Source organism: Anas platyrhynchos, chromosome Z, assembly GCF_047663525.1.
Source record: "Anas platyrhynchos isolate ZD024472 breed Pekin duck chromosome Z, IASCAAS_PekinDuck_T2T, whole genome shotgun sequence".
In the NCBI taxonomy this organism is placed as follows: Eukaryota; Metazoa; Chordata; class Aves; order Anseriformes; family Anatidae; genus Anas; species Anas platyrhynchos.
This window is the reverse complement of record NC_092621.1, coordinates 2,141,957-2,165,927: the sequence shown is the minus strand read 5'-3', so window position 1 is coordinate 2,165,927 and position 23,971 is coordinate 2,141,957. Positions and strand designations below refer to the sequence as shown.

General features: G+C 45.5%; 3 protein-coding genes and 3 non-coding genes across 19 annotated transcripts in view; all 6 read right to left on the bottom strand.

Annotated features, from left to right (window-relative positions):
• DYM (dymeclin) overlaps window positions 1-9,421 on the bottom strand; it is a 162,843-nt gene extending 153,422 nt beyond the window's left edge. For 2 of the 11 annotated variants that reach the window (XM_072030749.1, XM_072030755.1), the window contains exons 1-3: window positions 9,139-9,341; window positions 7,035-7,107; window positions 4,375-4,552 (exon numbers count right to left, since the gene is read on the bottom strand). In XM_072030749.1, the coding sequence (XP_071886850.1) occupies window positions 4,375-4,514 (140 nt within the window). In that variant the 5' untranslated portion in view covers window positions 4,515-4,552; window positions 7,035-7,107; window positions 9,139-9,341. Of the gene's footprint in view, window positions 1-4,374; window positions 4,553-5,201; window positions 5,241-7,034; window positions 7,108-8,591; window positions 8,652-9,066 lie in introns of those variants that run through there. The other 9 variants (XM_072030758.1, XM_072030757.1, XM_072030748.1 and 6 more) reach the window with 9 other exon arrangements.
• A 2,437-nt stretch (window positions 9,422-11,858) lies between these two features.
• Window positions 11,859-14,504, bottom strand: CZH18orf32 (chromosome Z C18orf32 homolog). Of its 3 annotated transcripts, none has more exons than XM_038169818.2 (3): window positions 14,410-14,504; window positions 12,870-13,122; window positions 11,859-12,686 (listed from the first exon to the last, which is right to left on the bottom strand). In XM_038169818.2, exons 2-3 carry the CDS (start codon window positions 13,095-13,097, stop codon window positions 12,612-12,614), a joined length of 303 nt encoding a protein of 100 aa, XP_038025746.1. In that variant the 5' UTR covers window positions 13,098-13,122; window positions 14,410-14,504; the 3' UTR covers window positions 11,859-12,611. The 3 variants fall into 3 exon arrangements, with proteins under 3 accessions (XP_038025746.1, XP_038025747.1, XP_071887612.1); XM_038169819.2 differs by having other exon boundaries at window positions 14,381-14,490; XM_072031511.1 differs by having other exon boundaries at window positions 12,870-13,139; window positions 14,410-14,427.
• Window positions 14,505-14,630: 126 nt separating this feature from the next.
• RPL17 (ribosomal protein L17) lies at window positions 14,631-17,954 on the bottom strand. Of its 2 annotated transcripts, none has more exons than XM_005023913.6 (7): window positions 17,759-17,954; window positions 17,340-17,392; window positions 17,215-17,255; window positions 16,003-16,137; window positions 15,544-15,642; window positions 14,982-15,173; window positions 14,631-14,715 (listed from the first exon to the last, which is right to left on the bottom strand). In XM_005023913.6, exons 2-7 carry the CDS (start codon window positions 17,377-17,379, stop codon window positions 14,668-14,670), a joined length of 555 nt encoding a protein of 184 aa, XP_005023970.1. In that variant the 5' UTR covers window positions 17,380-17,392; window positions 17,759-17,954; the 3' UTR covers window positions 14,631-14,667. The 2 variants fall into 2 exon arrangements, with proteins under 2 accessions (XP_005023970.1, XP_071887611.1); XM_072031510.1 differs by lacking the exon at window positions 17,759-17,954 and adding an exon at window positions 17,606-17,691.
• On the bottom strand, window positions 14,817-14,888 carry LOC113840421 (small nucleolar RNA SNORD58). The gene has a single exon (XR_003493250.2). It is a non-coding gene; the product is annotated as a small nucleolar RNA SNORD58 (small nucleolar RNA).
• LOC113840422 (small nucleolar RNA SNORD58) lies at window positions 15,323-15,394 on the bottom strand. The gene has a single exon (XR_003493251.2). It is a non-coding gene; the product is annotated as a small nucleolar RNA SNORD58 (small nucleolar RNA).
• Window positions 15,733-15,799, bottom strand: LOC113840433 (small nucleolar RNA SNORD58). Its single transcript, XR_003493263.2, has one exon. It is a non-coding gene; the product is annotated as a small nucleolar RNA SNORD58 (small nucleolar RNA).
• Window positions 17,955-23,971: the final 6,017 nt, after the last annotated feature.

The following is a 23,971-nucleotide window of genomic DNA, read 5'->3' as shown; positions in this document are numbered from 1 at the left end:
GGAGAGGAGCTCTTCCACTGCGCTGATCCCAAACAGAAGATGCAATTCTCTCTGAAAGCCCTCACCTGAGGAACAGGGACTGCCTCGATCTTCCAAGACCTGAGAAAATAAAATTACACTTTTTCCAGAACTGAAATTAAGCTTCTGAGGCACAGTATTCTCCAGGACACAATTATAGAAGAGACTGATTCGGGCTGGAAGAGTAGAACATCGCCTGGTCTATGAGAACTATTAGCAACAAGCTTCTGTTAAGAAAACTTTCTAGGAATAAACAAGCAAGCTAAGTGAACTCTTGCTCTGCTTCATGTTACCACTGAGGATTATTGTGCAGGCACCCCACCTGCAGCCCCCTCAGGGACGCTGGTTTAGTGATGGAACCCAGCAGGTCAGGTTGATGGTTGAATTGAAAGATCTTGAAGGTTATTTTGCAACCTAAATGATTCATGTAAATGCCATTTGGGGATTTGATGCACATAAAGGAATGGAAACAAGTGCAAGGATTGCCCCTTTGTATTTCAGAAGAGTGTATTGAAAATATGAAACAAAAATTATGAGTTATCATACATTTAGGCAGCAATTATGGACCAAGTAAAACAATATTGAAAGGGTATTTAAACAGCATGTATTCTCCTCTGTCCTGCTAAAATCACTCTTCTTTTGTTTAATCACCAATCTCAAGTCAAGTTTTCTGTTTTGTTGGTACTTACGCTTACTAAGAAAACAGGAAGTTCATCAGCAGGTTGTTGTTTTTGTAAAGGTGGGGAAGAATGGTAAATTAGACAGCCTACTGCTCAAAAAAAAAGAAAAATCAGTTTTAATTGACAACATATTTATATTTCTGGCTCCATCCTACCAGAAAGCCAGATTCTGTGACAGCTGTTCTGGCATATATTGTAAAAAACACATTAACTCCAAAAGAGAAGGAGAAAAAAATAAGAAATAATTAGTGGAGTTAATGGAGTGCTTGAATTTGTTTCAGTTGCCTGACTTGGTATTTACCAACACTCAGTCCCCACAAACTTGTGCAAAACTGCAACTAATAAAAGAGAGTGAAAGTTACTTCCCAGAACTTATCTTTGAAGAATATGTTTACTTCTGCTTTCATTTTAAAGGCATCACGATGCAAGAGGCTTTTAAGCAGCAGAGGCTACTGTTTTAGAACATCTCAGCTTTGCCAGTCGAAGTGCTCTGCGCACAAAATGTAATTATAAACACACCTAGACAGACAGTGACACCTACCAGATCCGAATTAGAGCTGTCAGCCAACCCCTCTGAAAAAGGAAGAAAAAAAAAGCAGGGGGCAGATTTCCTGACAGTTTTCTCCTTGTCACTCAACACAAAAAAAAAAAATAGAAAAGTCATCCCATTCAGTAAATTCATACTGTGGGAATGCTGACTTTAATGGACTATTCAGAGGAAAGACGTCAAAGAATAAAAAGCTGCACATAATTGATGGCACCAATTTCAAAACATACCATATTAAGGCAACATAAAAAGTCGCTCGTTTTTATGTCTTTCCATTAAAGGCTCATGCACACTATTCTTTAAGCAGCCACTCATTAAAAACTCCAGGGAAGGAACAAAGCGGGACAGTAAATATTAAGCACATGATTTTCAGCAAGCTCTGAGTTAGTTCACTCCGTTTTGAGTTTTCCATCATAAAAGTGTTGTAACTCACAACACTGCTAAGGAGGACATTGAATTTTACAGAATTACAGGATTTTTTGCAGCAGGTATTTTACCTGCTCAATAATCGTGACAAATTCCTGATTCAACTCACAGAAGATCCTTCTAAACATTGGAAGGGGCAGTGCAGGGGCAGGACCCATGTAAATGCTGAAGGGCTACTGCATGGGCAAGAGTTACCTTGCATTAGGATTGCCAACGCAGCAACTTTGGAGTCACCAGCACCAGTATTTGGCAAACTGCACCTGCGAACCACCTTGTGTTCATCAGAAAAACAGATCCATACGATAACTGAGCCAAAAAAATAAACCCAGTGAAGACACTGTGTGTGTAAACCTCTTTTTTAATATGTTTTTCTCGAGCACACTCATTTCCTAAGCTATCAGGTAGGGGTGGGGAGAGAAAGCAAAAAGAAAGAAGCAGGAAAATGAAAAATAATGGATGAATGGAGAAAGAAATCAACTAAACTGAAAGGGAAAAAAGGCAAAATCATCAACTCTCAAGCCCAGGTCTTGAGCTTTTGAGTCTGGGGATTAAACAAATAATGAAAAAGATCCAATTGAGGATGTTAGCCCAGAAGATTTTCCTTTAGCAGCTGTGATCAGCAGGTAGTCAGACTCATTTGGAACAGAGAGGAAGGAGAACTGCCTAAGAGATTCCAGACATTCTCCTTCAAGTGTTGGTAGATTGGTGGCTAAGGCATTGCCTCACCTACCATAAACACACTAATTTTGCTACAGACTAATGAGAAAATAGAATGTGAAGAGCAGAAAACTTTAAATTCTGTCTTGACAGGTGAAAATTGGCTCCTCTCCCCAACAGTCCAAAACTAGCACCTTGCTCCTGTCAAAAGTATGACCTACACTCCATCCTCATTAAAACAAAACAGGGTTCACTTGATCTTCCACAAGCTTTCAATCTCTAAAATGAACACTGACCTCTATTGTTCTGTTCCTGCAGGCAAGGTTATCCGATTTAGACAACGGTTGAGGGTGCTGTGCAGCCAACGTTGTCTGACATCATTTGTCAAACAGTTCTCGCAGGTAGGTGCAACTTCATGGGAAATTTCAGCTTCCTTCCAACTAAGCTGGACAAAAGACGTCTCTAAAAATACATCTCTTCCAGCTGCCAGGCAAGAGCACCATCTGGTGTTCAGCTAATTAAACTTTCAACCCGCTTTTGGATCAAGTTTGTGTGGTTTTTTTTGGTTTTTTTTTTAATATTTTTTCTTTCTTCTTTTTTAAACACTCTCATCTTGCACCAGATCTGACACCATGAAATAGTCACAAAAAAAAATTATAAATCAAGCTACGAAAGACTTTTTTACCTTGGTAGGAAGTTTTTTACTTCTTTACTTCCCCCTAAAAGCCCCAATGCAGCAATACATGAGCTCTTAGAATACTGTCCAGCTTGTCACAGGTGGGCTCTAAACAATTCTTGCTTCCTCAGAGAACTTAGAGAAATCGATGTTCCCTCACCCACTGCCAAATACATACTGTCCTTTACAAGCTTTACAACACTTGGAGGTTTTCTTGCTAACTTCTGACTATTCCCACGATGCAGAAGCCAAAATCCTTCCCTCTCCGCAATCATTACAAAAACAGAGGTTAGTAAATGCCACTCGGTTGCTTACCTTGACCATTTTCCCTGAAGTCATAAAACACGTGAACTATCTCACTAGAAATTTTGTTTCATCCTTTACTCAGTCAGTCATTTATATGAAATACACAAGAGCTCAGCGTAATCTAATTCTGCACCAGTTTTACCCCTTCTTTAAAAAAATCTTTGATTTTCATTCACATTGACAGGAGCTCTGCTTTAAGAAATAACTGAAAGATGTGAATAACATCAGCCAGAACAGTCCTCAAATATATTTTCAATTGATTAAAGATGATAACTGATCCATATTTCAGCAGTAACACATACTGGCCTATTTACACCTGTTATAAGTGTGTTTAGACATTTAAGAACATTTATTCAAAAGCTAAGCACTTCACAAGGGAATACTGCTAATAATAAAGGGTTTAAGTAAGACGTTTACCTGACAGAAGTATCAGGTCACTCTGTAAATTGTAAAAAGAGATTAAGAATTCCAGATTGTTCTTGTAAAACTGATAATCCTTATGCAGGGCAATGGACTTGGGTTAAAATGAGTCTGAACACACACATTTCTGGACATGTGCTATGGAGAGCACGTTCCGTTTATTGCCACATCATTTGCTAGAGTGGTAAGATGTACAAAACTGCCAAACTTCCTTTAAATCGTAAAAGAGGAGGGAAAAAAAAAAAAAAGAGACTAAGGAACATAACAGCTAACCTACAATTAAGCCACAGGGGATGTACAATTCACTGTAAGTTCAGAGGAAATATTCTTCTGGCGCTGCAGAAACACCGGAGGTTCGCTCAGAAAAAGCCACCCCAAAACAAACAAAAAATCCTCCCTAGCACTACAGAGTGCACTTTTGATTTATTTTTTTCCTGTCTATCAGGGGGAATAAATAGCGAATATAGCTATGAGGACAAAAGGAACTCACAAGAACAAAAAAAGATCAGAAAGTATTTTATACAGACATTTATTCTCTTGCTACTTAAAATAGGAATATATATAAAAAATACTCATTTGTTTTCAGACTTAGCACTTCGATAAATATATTACAAGGTTTAGTTCTTCCACAAGCACCATCTTACCTGTTTGTTGGAGTGGTAAAGCTAAAAGACAGCAGTTGATTCCAGAAGGGGTCATTCTCGGAGATGGGCTCTGCTCCTGACAACTTCTTTAGGTATTCGTTTTCTGGAAGCTCGCTGATGCTGCTGCTATTTGCTCCCATCTTCTTTACTTGGCTAATCACCTTCTAAATCTTCATTTCTTAAAAAAAAAATAAAAGAACGATTTGCAAATTAGGAATATCCAGATCTTAAACCAGCAATCCGTAAGGCTTTGGTTCACTGCCTTAAAGAGTTACTGAAAAGTAGAAAACAGAGGCACGTAGGAAGGCATTAAAAGGATTTTCTTTCACCAAACTTAGGTCTACATCATCTTCATCTAAAAAATAAAGTTAGCACCTTGAAGATCCCTACCTCCTCCACACTAAGCACAAACGTTATCATTACTGCACAGATATCCCAAAGCAACCGAGGAAAGGTGCTACCAACTGCATCGAACCTCCTGAACTTTGTGAAATAATGTAGTAGGTTGCAGTCAAGGAGAAAAAAAAGCTGGAAAGTAACTCAGAAACACAACTGTTTGTTAGATGATATGCTGCAAAGTTGACAGAGATGCACTCCAAATGTCCTTTTCGTTATTAGCTGTGTTCTACTTGTTCTGTGTGGAGTACCCAAGTATTTCAGAAGCAGGATGCCAGTACAGCCAGGATTGAATAAGGGAGACTATTAAGAAATAAAGAGGTCTCCTTTAAAAGGCTCCCTTTAAGCCTGACCAAAAGGGAGAGAGGTACAATAACCTAATAACCTGACAGAGGTCACATTTTGCAAAAAAAAAGTTCTGGAGACACTACCTGGAGCACCTGCAGAAGCCCTTTGGTCATGGGGATCACCTGCAGGAAGAAAAATTTAAGTGGTCTAGTGTAAGATCCTGCCAGGGAATTCTGCAGAGAAGCACTGGGGGATTGTAAGATGGCATGAGCTTAAAAAGATTTCCAAAACTCTAGATGTTTACTCCTAGAACAGAACAAACGCATCTTACCTGAAAAGAAATGTTGCCACTTCAAGGAAATAAAACAAAAACACAAGACTCAGTGTGTACTGCCTCACAAGACTCAGTGTGTACTGCCTTTGAAATAAAGCCAATAAAAAGCTAGAGAATAAAGCAGAAGAGAGACGAAATTGCATACTACGAGGATACTGGATCATCATTTAAAGGCAGAAGAATTGAGGTTCAGGTGACGAGTTCTAAACTAGTTCTTGTTAAAAAAAAAAAAAAGTTGGCATACTCTCCAGATTTTCTGCAGAGTCCCAAGTGATTAGATTCTGCTAACATAAATCCCGCCAAACAAACAGTCCTTGTAAAGCAAGTTTTAACAAAATATTTATTGTCCATTTGCAGATTCAGATTCCTATTCCCCAGCTACTGTGACCAAAGCCATAGCTCTTCAAGTAAGGCAGCAAGCTGCTGGCTAGAGTGCCCTGGGGACTCCCCTGGGGCCCTATATCCTGGCTTACTTCTCCAAACAGAACGATGGTTGGTCAGGAACTGGAGCACGAATTACCACAGTTGTTTGAAAATTTCCCTAATCCTCACTTACCCGTGACTTTCCCCACGCCTGATTTTCGTAACAGCCCTCACTGGCTTTAAGATCCAACCCAAATACACTAAATAAATGATGGTTCTTTGAAAAAAAAAAAAAAAGTTATATTTCTCTTGAAAAGCGATTCATCTGTTCGCTCAAAAAATATAGAAACAATTTATTAGCAAGTCATTTAGCTCAATATGGTATTGTTGCCACTACCAGTAACAACTTTTGATCCTAAACAAGCTGGGAACACCCCCAAAGGATCATAACCTGGTCTGTGTCATGCTGTAGTACATCCAACATCTGTTCAGTGACGGAACTCGGCTCCACCATGAAAGCAGATGCTTCAGACCGAATGCAAGAGGTGGCTTTGCGCATCGGGACCCACCCTAATCCCAAACAGATCGGGGTACTCATAAATCTTATGCCTACTGACCTTATACAGGACCTGAATGTTAATTATTAACAGTGGTTATAAGAATATCATTTTCCTTTTTAAGTTAAAAGCAGTTGAGCAAGACGCACGATGTCTCTTCACAGCTTGGCGCATGCCAAATCTTCCTTTGTCCTTTCGCATGCACAAAAATTTGAGCTTCGACACAGCAGCTTCCAAGAACAAATGGAGGAGCAGTACGTGCACTGTTGGGCTTGGAGAAAAGCTTGTCACGCCCTCTACACCTTCTGTTTGAACAGTTTTAGTACAGGAATTATAGGCCCAATGTTAAGTCCCCAACTGGTCGCACAACTTTGACATTTTACTAATCCAGTCCGTAAAGCTGGCTTAGAGCAAAGCAGTTCCCCCTTCCCACGCTGCCCTTGAATCTGCAGACAGCCTGAAAAATACTCTGCGTACACAGATAAAGATACAGCTATCAATATATCTCTTTATAGCAAAATATAAACAAATATACATACATTATAAAGTGCTCATTTTAATATATAAGAATAAGAAACGGTTGTACAGACAGCTTTGGGGCAATCTAGCCTTTTGGCTGTGTCTTGAATACAATCTCAGGAAAATAAATGAAGAACTGATGCTATCATGTTTGAAGAACTAAAAAAAAAAAGTCAATTCTATATAATAAACACTTGGCTTACCTTTACAATTTGCTGCTTTCTCAACTAATCCAAATGGACATTGTTTTCCTTTCAGCCAAAGTAGCCAGAATCACTGTAAAGACAAGAACATGAGATGTCACACGGCAAATTCAAGTACCAAGGAAGCTGACACAACGTCTAATTCCCATTTGCATCCAAGAACCCAGCATTTCAAACCCCATTTCACCTGTGAAATGTTAAAACGTCCCATAAAATCCTAAGACAGAGCTTCCCAGAAGACTTAGGAACAGTAGGCATTATTTAGCTCCAATATTTGAATTCTACTACCCACACATCTTCAGATTTTCTCTGCTCCCTCATGTTACAGGAATATTTATACCTACAGTCAAATCTTTGTGGATTAAACATCGCATGCAGCGTTTATCTACAAAACATATGAGCAGAGATTGCACCCATGGATAGTAAACAGTCTAAGCCTTGTTTATTCCTCACAGTTGAATATTCACATGCAGGATCTGAGCCTAACATTTCCAGATGTCCTCCGAAAGCATCAAGGTTAACCTCCAAAATCTGCCAATTCACCCTTAGTGGTTATTTTTTTCCATCTTCAGGACAACCTCGTTTCTCAGCGAACAGCCTGAAAGTTGATCAGTTGAAGTAATGTATTGAAATATTTCACTGATGCCATTCGCAGATTGCAATCGACCCATTACCATGATTTCACCTTCCCTCATCTACCAGGCGCTTACAACCAATGGCGGGGAGATTTTAGGATCTGAACTAGATTTTAGGATCTATACCTGTCCCAGCACCTCGGGACAGGTACATTTTTGGACACCACCGTTATGAAGTGGAATGCTCAGCTGCAAGGAAAGAAAACCACATCTTAAAGTCTTTACGAGCAATTTATCTGAGTTGTCCACTGCTTGCTTTGCTGGAAAAGCAACCAGCAACTTTTCTGTTTCTCCTACATAATTCCAGCTGTAACTTTTTATTAAATAATTACTTCATCACGCCTACAAACCTGAGGGTAGAACGACAGCGTCAGGTTTTGTAGCACATCCCTCCACAGAGGGAAGGCATGAGGGCAGTAAGAAACATGACATTTTAAGCCTCAGAAAGATGCTTAGACACCATTAAAAAGGACTGCAATTTTTTAATCCTGATTTATCTCACAGGCTACACAGTTATTTTGGCATCTATGCTCTCCCATAATTGGGCATTATGTGCATTTTTACAACAGCTTTCTGCTTGAAATGTTTCCCACAACTAGAAATCTACCTCCAGCACAAAAGGCACACGTAGTAGAGAAAGCCAAATGTGATTTGCACGCATACATAATTTTATACTGCCCTACATGATTTATATCCCCTCTCCTGGATCTACTGCGAATGAAGCTGTGTGGCCAAGCTGTATAATTACTAGCAGGTACAATAGGCTTTCCACCCTGGAGAGCCCACGTTGAGGAAATATCATTACCACCTTTATCCACCCTCTTTGACAGCAGCTCATCAGCCACCGAGCAGGATCTCTGACTCTTGATACCTTCCTCACACAAAAGGAGGAGGATTCTTACATGCAGGAGGCTTAACAAACCTGTGAGTCCAACTGTCAGCCATCGGCGCATTAAAACCACCCTGGGATCTTCCTGGCCACCTGATAAAATCACAAAGCCACTTAAGTTCAGCGTTTATTTGCTATATCTCTATTTTTTTTCCTGCTGAACTGATCCCACGAGGTGCTGTGGTGTTAAAACCCCAGAGCAGGACCTGGCCAGGGGCTTCCCCTGAGGCAGCAGCAGGGGTGGAAAAGGGAACAGGGCCTTCCTCAGCACCCTGCGAGCCAAGCAGCGACACCACTCACCCCAGCTGGAGCAACCTGGCCGCTTTTTTGCTTGAAAAAGGGGTAAAATCGGGGATTACATAACACGGTGCCCTACAATCAGGCAACGAGCCCAATAAGCAGGGGCTTCTCTGCTCCCCTGCCTTCAGGAAGCGTTGGCTGGAGGAATTAACAGCGCTGTGCCAACAGAGCCAGCTCAGACCGCCACCAGGGGAACCCAGCACCTTACCCTCAGCGCCGGCGACGGCAGGAGGCGGATTTGGGTGCCCGGCAGCCCGCTCCGCCCCGCACCTCAACACACCTGGGGAGATTCGGGGCTCAGGAAGCCAGCACAGAACGCACCCGGAGACAAAAAAAAAAAAAAAAAAGCAGCAAAAACAGCGGCGCCGGGGGGCGAAACCGAGCACGCGAAGGGAACGAGCGCGGCCCCCGCCGCCCCCTCAGGGTCCCCTCAGGGTCCCCTCACGGCCCCTAACGGTCGCGCCCCCCCCCGCGCATGCGCGCACGCACCGCCGCCGCTCCCGGCCTTCCACGTCGCCACCGCCTCCCCAGCGCGCATGCGCGCGGGCCGCCGGTGGGAGGGGGGAGAGGGGCGCGGCGCGGGGCACGCTGGGAAATGTAGTTTTCGGCGGGGAGCTGCAGCGGCGGGGCCTGTGGGGTTTTTATACACAATAAAATGCAAAGTGGTGCAAAAGCGCTGCCCGCCAGTAATTCCTGCTGCTCCTTGGGTGGAGTTCACCTGGCCTATAAACACACCCAAATAAAAATCCCTCTGTACCACAGCCATGGCAGCCTTTGGAGGCTGCTGGTGCCCTGTTTTACCTCACAGAACTTCCTACAAATGTACGTTCAGGCCCTTAGGACGCTGAATAATTCGCAAAATAAAGCTTTTCCAACTTTAGTTCACGTTTTTCGAACATATTTGGAATATAGAGGTGCGCTTCACAGAACGGCGGAGTTTGGGAGGGAGCTCTGCGTTCATCCAGTCCAGCCCCCAAATTAATTTTATTTATGTCCTCAGCATCCAGGTTCCTCCATAAACCACACAGAAAGCACCACGTCACACCTAGACCTGCCCATAGAGGAAAAAAAATTAATGGCTGATTTGAATTTACGATTTTCTTCAGGTATTTTCAAGCAAATGGATTTCCTGATCCATCCCCAACAGGATTTGAATCCGCCCAGACAGCTTTAGCACTGGAGATCTTAGAGCGAGATCTGCACAAGTGGTTTGGTGCCTAAAGATGCCTAGTTTGCTATTTTCTAAAAGTCTTCAGTGGAAACGAAGCTGTTACGTTGCTTTACTAAATTCTGGTAGCCATCCACCTGCTGCCATAAGGTGCCTGAATCCGCCTGTAAATCTTGCGTCTACTGAGTAACATGAAGAACTTTTCTCAATTTTTCTTCGTATTTATACTCTCATTTCAGAACTTCATTCTTTTTTCTCTGCTTGCTTTTCTTATACATAACTTTCTGCAGATGATCTCCTGCACCTTTGCCCAGCTTCAGGATGTAAAAGGAGGCAGTTTGTTTCTTTCACCTGTTTTGCACATTATTTTTGTGCTAAACTATTTAAATTCCGATAGGATTATTGACCTGTTCCTGGAAGAGCATAGAAACAGATTTGCAACACAGATTTCCTGTCCAGACTTCTAGTGAATGCCTCATTCAGGCAAATTTTACACTGTGTATTCCTCACCTGTGTTTAACTGCAGCTATTGGGTGTACTAAAACATGCCAGAAAGCACAAGCGGTGTGATTCTAACAAACAAGACAGATTTGCATTATCTGCCTGCTTTGCTTTTTGACAGGCCTTTTTGTATGTGTTTAAATAGTGCTAAGCACACAACCAGAAGCCTAATTTCCACTGCAGTCTGATTTACTGTGTATTTCCACTTGTTTTCTTTTTTTTGCCCCAAGCATGGAATAAGCTTCTGGTGTCTTCAAATGAGATGTTTCACCTCAAATTATTTCACTAGGGAAAAGAAAGACATGAGCATGAGGGAGCACGATGGAGTTCCTTAGTGCAAAACGTGCACAGTTAGTATTGTCTTTTATTGCATGAGTTATACCACGTGAGCATGCTCAGAATAACAAAACCAGCTTTTAATATCACAAAGGGATACCAGTCTAGGAGAAAGATCTGTCTGTGAAACACCGATCAGATGGAGGCTTATGTTCCAAGGGTGTTGTGAAAGCTGATTTCGCAGTAATACAAACTTCACTTCCTTATAGGCTGGTTTATTAAGGGAGAGAAAGCAGCATCAGGTGACATGGGACAAGGAATTTTCTCTGATTCGACTCATTACAATGGTCCGATACCCGGCTGTGAACACTGCAGACTGATCCACACGATTTCACAAAAAAACAGGCAGTGGTAAGAAGCAACATTCCTCACCAGAGGCATCTGACAGGCCTATCAGGCAAATAAGTCTTCGGTAGAAGAAAACATGGTTCAAGAATGAACCCGGACCCCGGTGTCAGTTTGAGGACAGCGAGTTGCCTCTTACCACTTCGATGCCCTTTAATGTGTAATAGGATTGAATGAGTTGAATGATTGAATATTTTCGGACTCATTGAATGAGTCCGAAAATATTTTCCAGCTCTTCTTGCTATCATTATACCCTCTAGATACCACCCTCTACATACTATCCATGAAACATTTATATATTAAAAAAAGGTATGCCCACAGGTCTTCTGGGAAAGTGATAAATCCTAAATAGCAACCCCAAACTACTGAAATATTTTTGTTTTTTGTTGGTTTAATTATTAGTTTGGAATCATTTAGAGAGTCCTTTGGTTTGGCAGAGAAGGACAAAGCAGGAATTATTAGTTCTGCTCCTACAAAGCACAGAGGCATCATTTTGGGATGCAATTCAGCACCAGAACACATCTTCCCAGGAGGAGGCAGAGGTGGACTTGCTCAGTTCGCTTTGTTTATTGTGAAGTGCAAAGTTTTATGAACTCCTTCAGGCTGGGGACTGTCTACAGCTTTTCCTAAGAACAACTGTACGAAGCAGCTAAATTTTCAATAAAGTCCTGCTTTATTATCATTCAAATTACACAAGCACGGTAAAAGATTTTAGTCCCTTTTTTTTTTTTTTTTTTCTAAACACAGACCTGCATCGTTTGAAACCACTGCAACAGAATATAACGCAACAACTCTCTTGCATCATGCACCTGCTGATCCTTTTCAGGAAAGAAAGGCACAACGTTTAAAGGAAAAAAGAAAAAAAAGACTGAAAGTATCAAATCAAGACTTTTTGCTAAGGAAATTTTGCATATAGCGTAACTCTTTTAGCTCATCTGCAAATTTCACACAGCAGTCTGTATTCCTCAGAAGTTGACCGTAATGTTTATGCTGCCACAATGCAATTAATAGTTCTCTAGCGAGGTCAAGAACAGCTTAGTTTCGAAGTGGAAGAATGAAGTATTGCGCTCGCAGTCAGTGAAACTAAGAAGCAACACGTTTATCTTCCAAAGCTAGCTTAATCCATAAAACTATTTAACCTAAATCTCTAGTCATGCCCAATAGGTTATAGATGCAAAGTGGTTCCAAGGGAAGGAAATGAAGAATAATTTAACACGGTTTTCAAACGTTTTAAATAAGAAATCTGCTAGCTGCCATTTTAGTGGCAAAAGAGACCTTCTGCTGTACGTGATAAGGGGTTTTATTCAGCTGAAATGTGCAAAGAAGTGCCTCCAAGTGAGAGAAATATCAATCACCAGTTCATATTGGATACCAGGGAATGAAATCCTTCGGAATGAATTCCTTTAATCTGTTTTCTTGTCAGGAAGTTCTGTGGCTCTCTTTGCAGCAATTCCATTCGCAACCCCGTTGCTTTCAAACTGCAAATAAAAGAGAGCACAGTTAAAAGGAGATGTTAAAAAAGAGACAGGAATAGTGACATTTGGTGATGAAAATGATTTTCAGAAGCAAGGCCAGTGAAAACCTATAAAGAAATCTGCCCCCAGATTTACATCTGATGATTTTACATGTGATGATTTGGGGCTTAAACGCATTAATCTTACTCTGTGAACTCCAGACTCATCCTCCTTATCCCTTTCGCTGGCTGAAGGTGCTCGGGGGTTTCCAGCACTGCCTCCTTGCCCTCGTTTTGTGGCTGTCGTTTCCTGCACGGCTTTCTTGGGCCACACGCGCTTAATGAAAGGTGCGATGACAGGATAGATGTAAGGCTCCAGGAACTTCTTGTAGACCCAGAGAAGAACGGGAATGACGATACAGGGAATGCACACCATGGTTTCCTCTTGTTCTAGGACAAAGCTGCTAGGAAAAACCACCTCAAATTTAGAAAAACAACCTCAGATTACACTTCCTGTATGCAATGAGGTAAGAAAACAAAGTCTCAAGAAAGGATTTTAGTTAGTGTATAAACAGAAAAGGTTCTTTAACAATAGAACTTTAAAGTTTCAAAAACACTGTCCTTATTCCTTGAGAACAGCTGTATGTTCCCATATTAAAAAGTCCTTGGGAACAATAAGGCCGAGATTCCTGACATCTTATCAAAAAAAAGAACAAAGTTCGCTATTAATTCATCACCCCTCCAGCTGCAAGTTTGAAAGACACATCCAGAAAGTTTTTGCTTAAACCAAACTAAAAAAACATAAGCAGTGATCTGAAGGGCCAATTCTTTTTGGGATCCTTGCTTTGCTCTTCCCAAACTGCCCTAGACAAGTGTAGCCCCACTCCCTGGTAACGTCAATTCCAGGAGACTGCTTCCAAGTGTAGTTTTTGCCACTTCAAAGGCAGTTTTACAGGAGCCGAGTCTCCAAAGGCAGAGAAAAAAACATAATAGGAACAAGGTAATTATTAAAACCCTTTGAAAAGATTTATGCTCCCTCTTCCACAACTTCCTAGGTGCTGAGGACTCAGCCACTAGCTAAAGAATGTACGTGGGGGAATCAACAGAGGCTGCCTCTCTGAGAATGGACTGAGAATCTGTGCAGTCACTGGGTATCAGAGTCCAGGCTGAAAAATAAGTTCAACTTCTACCAGATACAGAACCAAGTTCGGTTGTTTTAGTTCTAGTGGCTAACGTATTTAAACGTTCCTCCCCCCCCCAAGCTTCCCCTGTGATTCCGTGATGCTGTTGTGTGGTTGGCAGGGTTTATTTTCAGGAAAAACAAACAGGGCGACAGCAAATGGTGAAGGGTTAATAGTAGGCTTTGCTCCTTTGTGCTAAAGGCTTTTGTTTCTCCCTAAACCAGCGCAGAAGGCAAGCGTGACACTGCAAATACAAGCACGTTCGCTCTTTTTGTTCCCCGCTCATCCTTAAGTAAACACAAAACGAGGCCGGGCACACAAACGGCTTCGCTCAGCCCCTTAAGGCCGAGCCGGCCGAGCCCGGCTACCTCACGCAGCCCATCCCCGCGGCGTTCCCCGGCACCAGGCCGTCCCCCACCCGCCGTTACACGGCCGAGCCCCGTCCCCCGGTGCCGTTTGCCTCCCACCCCTCTCCCCAAACCCTGGAGACGAACGGCGGCGCGGTGGCTCCCCAAAAAACACCCCCTCCCCCCGTCACCTGAGACCGCAGCTCCCCCCCGTCCTCACCGCGCCGCGCCTCCCTCCCGACTGCCGCCGCACCGGAAGCGGCCCCCGCACTTCCGGCGGGCGCGCCCCGCCCACCCCGACCAATAGGAAGCGCCGCGCGCGGGTCACGTGCCCCACCCCCCCCCAGCCTCGGGGACGTGACGTCACGGCGGGGCGTGACGTCACGCGGTCGTGACGTCACGACGATGACGTCATCAGCGCGGAGAGGACGGAGACAGAGCGGGTGCGAACAGAGCTTTATTGAGGGCGGGGGGAGGGCTACTCCCGGGCCATCAGCTTCTGCTTCTTCAGCTTCTTCTGCGAGATCTGCGGGGGCAACGAGCACAGGGGGGCGTTAATTAATTAACTAATTAATTAATTACCCCCCCTAATTAATTACCAGCACGTAATTATGCTGAAATGCCGAGGTTGCTCAGAAACAGCGTTGGTTTTTTTTCATGGGTACTCCAAAGGTGTCCTAAGAGAAGTCATCACGGCAACCTTCCCGTCCCCAAAACGCCCCCTTACCCAAATTCGGGATTTTTAACACCAAAAAAACCCCAAAAACCTCTTAAAAGCACTTGTTTTTTTACCTTTTTCTTCTGAGCCACTTCTTCTTCGGGCTTGGGGACGATCTGCTCCTTCTCGGTGAGGATCATCTCGATGTGGCAGGGGGAGCTCATGTAGGGGTTGATCCGCCCGTGGGCTCGGTAGGTGCGCCGGCGCATTTTGGGGGCCTTGTTCACCTGGATGTGCTCGATCACCAGCGAATCCACGTCCAGCCCCTGCGGAAAAGGGATAAAACCAAAAGGATTCGGCCTTATTGCGCCTTAATTCGCTCCACAAATTAATTCCGCAGCAGAACCGTGACGCCGCAAGGCAGAGAAGCACCAAACTCTCCCCCTCTGTGTCGTAATTAACTTAAATCGTGCTGATGGCTCAGAAAAAAAAAAAAAGATTATTTCACGGTCATTCCAAAGGTGTCCTAAGATAGTCATCACCGCCATCAGAATCTCCAAATAAAGCACTGACTACGCTACAAAAGGTACAACCAGACCAGGAGCCCGCAGATAGTGCTTTTGGGGGATTTTAGGAGGGCACAAACGCACAGAGCCGCGGGGACGGCGTGCGTTTAGTAACATCCACCCCACCCACCTTGAGCTCAGCGTTGCTCTCCGCGTTTTTCAGCATGTGCAGCAAGAACTCCGCGCTTTTCTTGGGCCAGCGGCCCTGCGTCCAGCCCCACTGCTTGGCCTGTAAGAAAAAAAGGGAAGTATTTTGGTCCCAGCACGATGTAATTCACCCTTTTATTATTATTAGCTCGTTACGCGTCCTTTTACTTTGATTGCTCAGATAAAGAATTTCTTTTCACGTTGAATCCAAAGGTGTCCTAAGAAAGTCATCACAGCAATCGAAGGGCACGATTCTACACCTTGCACAACAGCAAACACAATTAAATTAGAGTTCAGAGCAACTCTTTGCTCAAAATTATGCTTTCACACGATGTTATCATTGACAACTGCCCATCATCCACACCGTACAAACATCACTTTTTGTCCCTTTTGTAACGAATCCCACCCAAAACCCTTCCCACGTCCTCATCCCAGCCCTCACCTGGGCGCATCTACCAACGCCTCCGTTGTAGCGACGGAAGGGAACGCACTGCTTCTTCAGGGTGACGTCCTTCAGGTACTTGGTGGCCTTGCGGATGTGCATGCCCTTGATGGCCTGGGCAGTCTCACGAGTGTTCTGACAAGAAAAATAAAAACACACTGAAAGCTCCTCTTAACACTTCTTCCCATGTTCTAATGGGAGTAAAAGCACTCGCCCCTTTCTCCTGGATTTTCACCCTTCTTTTCCTTTCTCCAAGGAAAGACACCATCAGATTCTTTATTACCACAAACTCAGTTTAAAAGAAGCCACCAAAAAAAGAATAATAATTAGCATCTTTTTTTTTTTTTTTGCTACTTACAATTCTTAGTATGACCCCCATTACCGACTTCACAGCTCTCTGATGCCTTTATACTGTTTTTATACCCCGAGCTTTCCACCCAACAAATTTAAAATTCAGGATTTCTCCTTATCACAGCTCCCTCTTTGGCCACTAATCCAAAAAAGCGGAAGCCTGAATGACAAATTCCTGTCACAACACCCAGTATGGCACCTCACAGGAAGCAACGAGGACACAAGCTATACAAACAAGCCACAAAATTTAACATTTATGTAAGGGGACTAAAAAAAAGAGAGAGTGAAAAGCATCAGAAGAAAAATCAAGGATAAGGCATCGGTGCTTAATGAATTTACTCGTTGATTTCTGCATTTAATATATGATTATAATAGAAGAACAAACCAAAATAAAGCTTTTTTCACCTGCACTATATAACACTCATCAGAAAAGCATATTCTCAGCTTTGTTTTCGTGATTAACTCAAATTATTCTTACATTCCCTGCTAACAGTTTTCCAGTGAACTCATATCACCACTCATGCCAAACACTTGCTGCCATACTTCTCGGCCACTAAAATGACAGGATGAGCAGGGAAATCCTTCCCAATAGAGACAAATACAACAAATCACCATTTCTAGCCCAATTCCTCCTGCTACCTTCCCCCCAATTACCTGTTTCCTTCTCTATTAGGCCGCAATCTAAGAACAGCCCCTTTTATTTTTGTTCCTGCGGATAAAGGTCATTACAAGCAGCCTGAGCACACGCAGGCCATAACCTACACCACCACACTTCAGTAATTAACTAATAAAATGGGAAAATAAAGGCCACCTGCTTCCAAAATCGAGCTTGGGTTTCCCCACTGCGCACCGGCCACGTACCTTGAAGTGCACCCGCAGGTTGGAGCCCCGGGACTTGCATGCTGCGGAGAGAAGAGACCAATTTCTTTAAAAAAACAACGATTTCAGGGAGCAATATGGAAATAAGAGGCTGGAGAACAACTCACATTTCGTGGGGTTCTCCGGATCCAGCGAGTAGCGGACCATCCTGGGAGCTCAGCTGCGAAGAAAACGGAAAAAAAATCACATTAAGCTTCTAATAGACATGGAGAAGGCTGAGCTCTTTCCTCAGTGCCGACAGCTAGCTGAAAAGGCCCCTCAGAGATAAAATTTTCCACAATTAAATCTAAATATGTCCTAAGAAAGCGTGTGTCCCCCCCCTCGTTCCCTCCCCGCTGCCTCAGGGCCCGCTCCCCCCTCACAGCCCCGGCACCTCCGCGCTCCGCCATCTGCGGCACCAGCGCCACAAACAACGATGGCAGCAGCGAGCCCGAGCCTCCTCCGAGGCCCCTCATGGCCTCCCCGAGCTGTTCGGGGCCGGATGATGCCGGATGGTGGCGGATGGCGGCGGATGATGAGCCCTCACCTCAGGGAGGCGGCGGGGAAGAGGAAGGGCGGCGCCGGGCGGGAGGCGGGGAGAGCGCCGGGGCCGCTCTCGCGAGAAAACGCGGGGGTGCCTCAGCTCTGTCGTGACATCGGCTGTCGCGACAGAGCCGGGCAGCACCCGATAAACAGAGAGAGTGGCTGAGAGTGGGGTCCAAACGCTGTTTGAGCTCCACAGGGAGCCTCGCCCCAACGCCCAGCCCGCCCCTCCCCTGTCCCATTTGTGAGGGTTCAAAATTAGGGTTTTGCAGTGAAAATGTCCGTCAGTCCTGCAGATCCTAAAGAGATCGTGCTGGCGTAACGGTGGGGAGGAGGTTAAAAGGGTAAAGGGACAGTGGAAGGTCCAAAATTCCCCAAATGGCCAAGTAAAATTGTCTATATTTGTATATATTTATACATATTTGCACCCCTCGGTACAAGAAGGACATAATGGCCTGGGACGTGTCCAGAGAAGGTGGTGAAGGGTCTGGAGCACAAGTCCTGTGAGGAGCTGAGGGTGTTTAATCTGGAGAAGGGGAAGTTTTATTGCTCTTCCCAAAGACCTCAGAGATCTCATTGCTCTCTACAACTCCGTGAAGAGGTGGGGAGCTGGGGTCGGCCTCTTCTCACCCACAACTAGTGATAGGACCAGAGGGAATGGCCTCAAGTGGTGCCAGGGGAGGTTCAGGATGGAAATGAGGAGATTTTCTGTCAGAAAGTGTCGATAGGTACAGGGACGGGTTGCCCAGGGAGGTGGTGGGGTCACCGTCCCTAAGGGTGTTCAAGGAGAGGTTGGACGTGGTGTTTAGGGACATGGTTTAATGGTGACGTTGGTTGTAGGGTGATGGCTGGACCAGATGATCTCAGAGGTCCCTTCAAACCCTAATGATTTTAGGATTCTACATCCAGGGTTGCCCTGTTTCAGGAACCGTGCAGGTCCTTTGCCTATTGTGGGGCGAGTGGCACCGAAGGGCCAGGGAAGTTAATCCCCTCCGTCCGCCTGTAGCACGTTTGGGTAATTCCTACTGTCCTTAACCCTATTTCACTTCTGGGAGCTTCTGCCGGTGCCTTTGCCATATAACCAGGACAACAAGAAGGGGGTGAGATGGGCTGCGTGGAGAGGCAGATTCGCGACTGAAGCAGTTGCAAAATTGCCCTGGCGGCTTCCTGGCTATGCAGGGATGACACCTGTTTTATTCAGGAAAGCCAAGCCTGGTCATCTGAAAAAAAGACCCAGACAAACCAATTTCTCTCACCCTCAGGCCAAGGCCAGTGTTGGGAGATCAATTCGGTGAGGCTGAAGCAAGTCCAAGTGCTGTAGCTAGGTGGCAGGCTAGGATTAGACTAGAGAGCAGGGACACCACATAGCACGAGAGAAAAAAACAAAAGATTCATGTTTATGGATCACAACTAGTATTTATTGCAGCATTATATAAATATATATATAAATCGAAACTCTATGTGTTAATGGAAAATGCATTTCTCGTTGTAGGTTGTGTTTGCTCGGGAAGTTGACCGAGAAGCTTTGCAGTAAAACGAAAACATCTCCTGAAAGTGGTACCCAGCTACAGCAAAACGCTTAGAAGAAAAGTTAGATGGAGTGGAAGAAAGGAAAAACAACACAAAAAACATTGATCTGCTGTCCAGGCACATCCCTGGTGTGAGAGAGGTTTGGGGTTAAACTCTGTTTAGATTAAGCAGGCAGAGCAAGATCCTACTGCCCGTGTGAATGCTCGGACCACTGGGATATTTTCAGATCTCTTCTTTAACATTAATAAACTCCACAGCTTTGAGGCTAGGATTTCACCCAGATGAGATGCGGAAAATATTTGAGCTATCGCAAATATTTACACGGGTGGAAAGCGCAGAGCCGTAATTTTAAGCGCAGTTCCCCGTTCACCTGCCTTAAAAGGTTCCTTTGACTTTGCTGTCGAGGAGATGCTTTCTGCATCTTTTCTTACAGCCTCAATATCTCCGAGTAACTCGTTCAGGACCGACCTCAAAGCAGGGAAACCTCGCAGCACTGCTGGGGTATGGGCAGATATTATTTCTTCATTTCATATATGAGGTTCCTGTAGAAAAAAATAAATAAATAGAAGACCATGCTGTCAGGAATGCATGCTAGCTTTTGGTGTTGGTGCTTATTTGGGACACTCAAGGTTTGTTTTTTATCAATTAATGCTTCCATCATTATCCATGGGGGCAGAAGCCACTCAGCAGGTCAGTACACACAGCAACCTCAGCGTGGTGGCAATGCGAAGGAGGATGAGCCTTGTCAAAATACACACGCAACAGCCTTTCTAAGCCAAGGATTACTAGAGAAAAAGAGACTCATGGCTTTGAGGAACAGTAAAAATGGAAGAAGATCTCTCAGAGAGGGGTTTCGACACTTCCTTAGTGTCTCAGTTTCTTTTTCTGTGGAACAGAAATGGTGATATTTCCGGGAACGCTAAGCGTCCAGATGTAATAGATTAAAATTGAGCAAAAACCGAGGTCCTCAAGCACTTCCACTGCAGGAATCTCCACTCACGGCCAGCCTGAGTGCAACTCTCCATCGTTACTTCTGCTCTCCATGGGAAGGAAACCATGGGCAGCACCTTTACAGGCAGCTGCTCAGCAGCAGAGCCCAGGAGCAACGGGACATTGAGAGAAAGCTGGAAGGGAGATGTGAAAAATAAGCACGATGGGAATCACCCCGGGGTCATTCATCAGTCAAATCCGAAGCCACATCCTAACCACAAGGGGCAAAGATGTTCCTACCCGTCCTGCTTGGTCCTTGGCATTTACCTTACAGCCGCGGCTTGTGGAGCCCAAAAATTTCTTTCACAGAAATTCATACAAACGGGTCGCTTGCCCTAATGGTTAAGCAGAAAAACCTGAAGGCAAAAAGCACCCAGTGTCTATTTTAAATCGAAACCAGCTTGAACGCCGGAGCTGGAAAGTGCTGAAGGCTTTGCAGCCTTCCCACAGCTGCCCGCGCCGTCTCCCTGAGCTCTATAATATGCCTTATGCATGCGTGTGTTTAAATATAGATATAAAATATGGATTGTATAATAAATGTAAGTTAAATATAATGATGTATTCATGTTGTTTTTTTTTAATAAAACAAAGTGGGGACCTGCCAGGAGCACGGGCAAAAGGGCACATCAATAGGTGAGGCTGTAAGACTCGATGATTGCTGGCGGATCAGCCAAGAGTGACGGGTTCATCCACCCCCTGCGCGCCCAGATAGGGGGAAATCAGCGGTAAAACAAACCTCCTGTGCGACTGAATAACCTTGTAGCCAAAGTCGGTGTTTATTCGACGCGTTCCCTGCCAGCGAAGCATTTACGCAGGTTGTGCAGGGCTGTGACTGCTTGTTCCTGGCTTTCAGGAACGCCACCAAGCCCTCCACTAAACCGTATCGCTCAGCTCTACATCTAAGCGATGGATTTGGGAGTGCTCAAAACCAAGCTCTGGATGGCTGGTGGGGGATATAGGCTGGGAAGTTTTCCCATTATTCTGCTTTGGGGTCTTTTAGAGGGCGATCACCGCGTGGTGGTCCCGAAGAGCCCTCCAGGCTGCTGCTGCTGCCCGCAGGCTGGGGGCAAGGCAGGTGTTTTGGGGGCTAGGAAGGCATTTGGGGGCTGGGCAACCACGTCCCCTTTCAATCTGAGCTCTGAGGACATTTACTGACCACGCTTCCCCTCCAGATTTGGCCACGTTCATGCAAAATCTGCAAATTTAAGGGAATAAGCGTGTGGATGAGGATACCCTCTCCGCACATCAACCCCAAATTCCTCCTCTCCGGACTCTGCAGCAGCTCTAGCCTGGCTGTAACAGGGAGGGAACGCATGGATGGTAAAAAGGTACAATTACAAAAAAAAAAAAAAAGGTGTTTTTATTTATTTATTTTTCGTTTTGCGGGTTGCAGAGGTGTCAATGCAGGCACCGGCTTCCAACCCGTGCTCGTGCTGTGGCTGGAGGTGCTGTAACGTCCCGCGTATGATCAGGATGAGATTGATACATGGAGAAGACAGAAAAAGAGAGAAAAAGAGAAAAAAAGAGAGAAGAAGAGAGAAAAGTCATCAAAGAAGCCACATCACGTTGCTCAAGCACATCTGGGAGAACAAAAAGGGAGCGAGAAGAGTTTGCCCTTGATGGTGGGGACCTGCCGGGGAGGGAGAGGGCGGCCAATTTGGGATCAAAGCCTTCTGGCAACCTCCCCCCGTTGGAGATGGTCGGAGGCAGGTACGAACCATCCCGTTCCCAACGCCGAGAGGAATTAGGGTTCGGCAGGAATGCGGGGATTTACCCCTCCAGGCCCACCGGGGCCGCCCAAACAGCTCGGCCACGAGAGCACGTGCTCGCTAAGACCCCCCAGGCCCAGATGCCAGGGGATTTAATGTGGGACAGGAGGCCCGGGGCGGCTTTGTAGGGCCGCTGGCAGGCTGAGCTGTAAATATTCCCTCACAATCAAAGGCATTCAGCTCGGGATTACGCGCCGGGGGCTCGGTGGTCGAGTAAAACTACAACCAACGGGACCGTTTGGAGTCAAGACGGTGATGGGAGAGGCAGCCGAAGCGTTTTTATTTTCCCTTCAGTCCTTTTTTACTAGGTCGAAACACCACAGGGATGGGGATCCGGAGGCTGTGGTGTAAGAAATGGGTTCGGAAGGATGCGAGGGGACAAAGAGAGGTCCCTGGGAATATGGGTGACGCCGTGGAAGCATGTGAGGTGGTTTCATAACCTGGCGGAGATTAGCTGGGAGCAAGCAGAGCCAGAAAGGGCTACGGGGCCTCGCTCCGCTTCGAGGGCGCTCGTCGAGGGGTTGTGCTTCAAAACCTGTAGGGTCGGAGCTGTAGGGTCAGAGCTTTTGGTCCACAGGGTGAGGAATGGGTGTAAAATGAAGATATGAGACCTGCTCTCCCCCGTTTTCATGCCCGCAGAATAAAGGTGTCCAGGGTGGGATAAATAATGTAAATAAATGGACTAAAATGGCCGGCTCGAGCTTTGGGTTGAGCATCTTTTTGGGGGGGAAGGAGGGGAAAAAGGGGGAAAGGAGGGGGAAAAGGGGGGAAAGGAGGGGGAAAAGGAGGGGAAAGGTGGGGAAAAGGGGGGAATAAAGGGGGAAGAGGGGGGAAAGGGGGAGGAAAAAGAGGGGAAAGGAGGGGAAAAAAGGGGGAAAGGAGGGGGAAAAGGAGGGAAAAGGAGGGAAAAAAAGGGGGAAAAAAGGGCAAATAAGGGGATAAGGGAGGAAAGGGAGGGAAAAAGAGGGGAAAGGAGGGAAAAAAGGGGGAATAAAGGGGAAAAAGGGGGGAATAAAGGGGGAAAAGGGGGGAAAAGGAGGGAAAAAGGGAGGAAAGGAGGGGAAAAAGGGGGGAAAGTAGGGGAAAAAGGGGCAAAGGAGGGGAAAAAGGGGGGAATAAAGGGGGAAAAAGGGGGGAATAAAGGAGAAAGGGGGGGAAAGGGGGAAAGGAGAGGGAGAAGGGGGGAAACGGGGGGAAAGGAGGGGAAAAAGGGGGGAAAAGGGAGGGAAGAAGGGGGAAAAGGGGGGGGGAAAAGGGGGAAAAGGGGGGAATAAAGGGGGAAAAGGGGGGAATAAAGGGGGAAAAGGGGGGAATAAAGGGGGGAAAGGGGGGAATAAAGGGGGGGAAAAGGAGGTAAGGGAGGGGAAAAAGGGGGAAAGGAGGGGAAAAAGGGGGGAATAAAGGGGGAAAAAAGGAGAAAGGGGGGAAAGGGGGAAAGGAGAGGGAGAAGGGGGGAAACGGGGGGAAAGGAGGGGAAAAAGGGGGGAAAAGGGAGGGAAGAAGGGGGGAAAGAGGGGGAAAAGGAGGGAAAAAAGGGGGAAAAGAAGGGAAAAAAGGGGGGAAGGAGGAAAAAAGGGGGGAAAAGGGAGGGAAGAAGGGGGGAAAGAGGGGGAAAAGGAGGGAAAAAAAGGGAAAAAGGAGAGAAAAAAGGGGGAAAAGGAGGGAAAAAAGAGGGGAAAGGAGGGGAAAAAGGGGGGAAGAAGGGGGAAACGGGAAAAAGGGGGAAAAAAAGAGGAAAAGGGAGAGAAGAAGGGGGGAAATAGGGGGAAAAGGAGGAAAAAAGAAGGGGAAAAAAAGAGGTGTGTGGCTCTTATCCCAAAGCAGGTCCCCGGTCTCCCCCCAGCCCACCCCACGCGTGTCCCATGGGCGCCCCCCCCACCCCCTCTCCACCTCCGCGGCCCTATAAGCGCCACCCCCCTATAGGCATC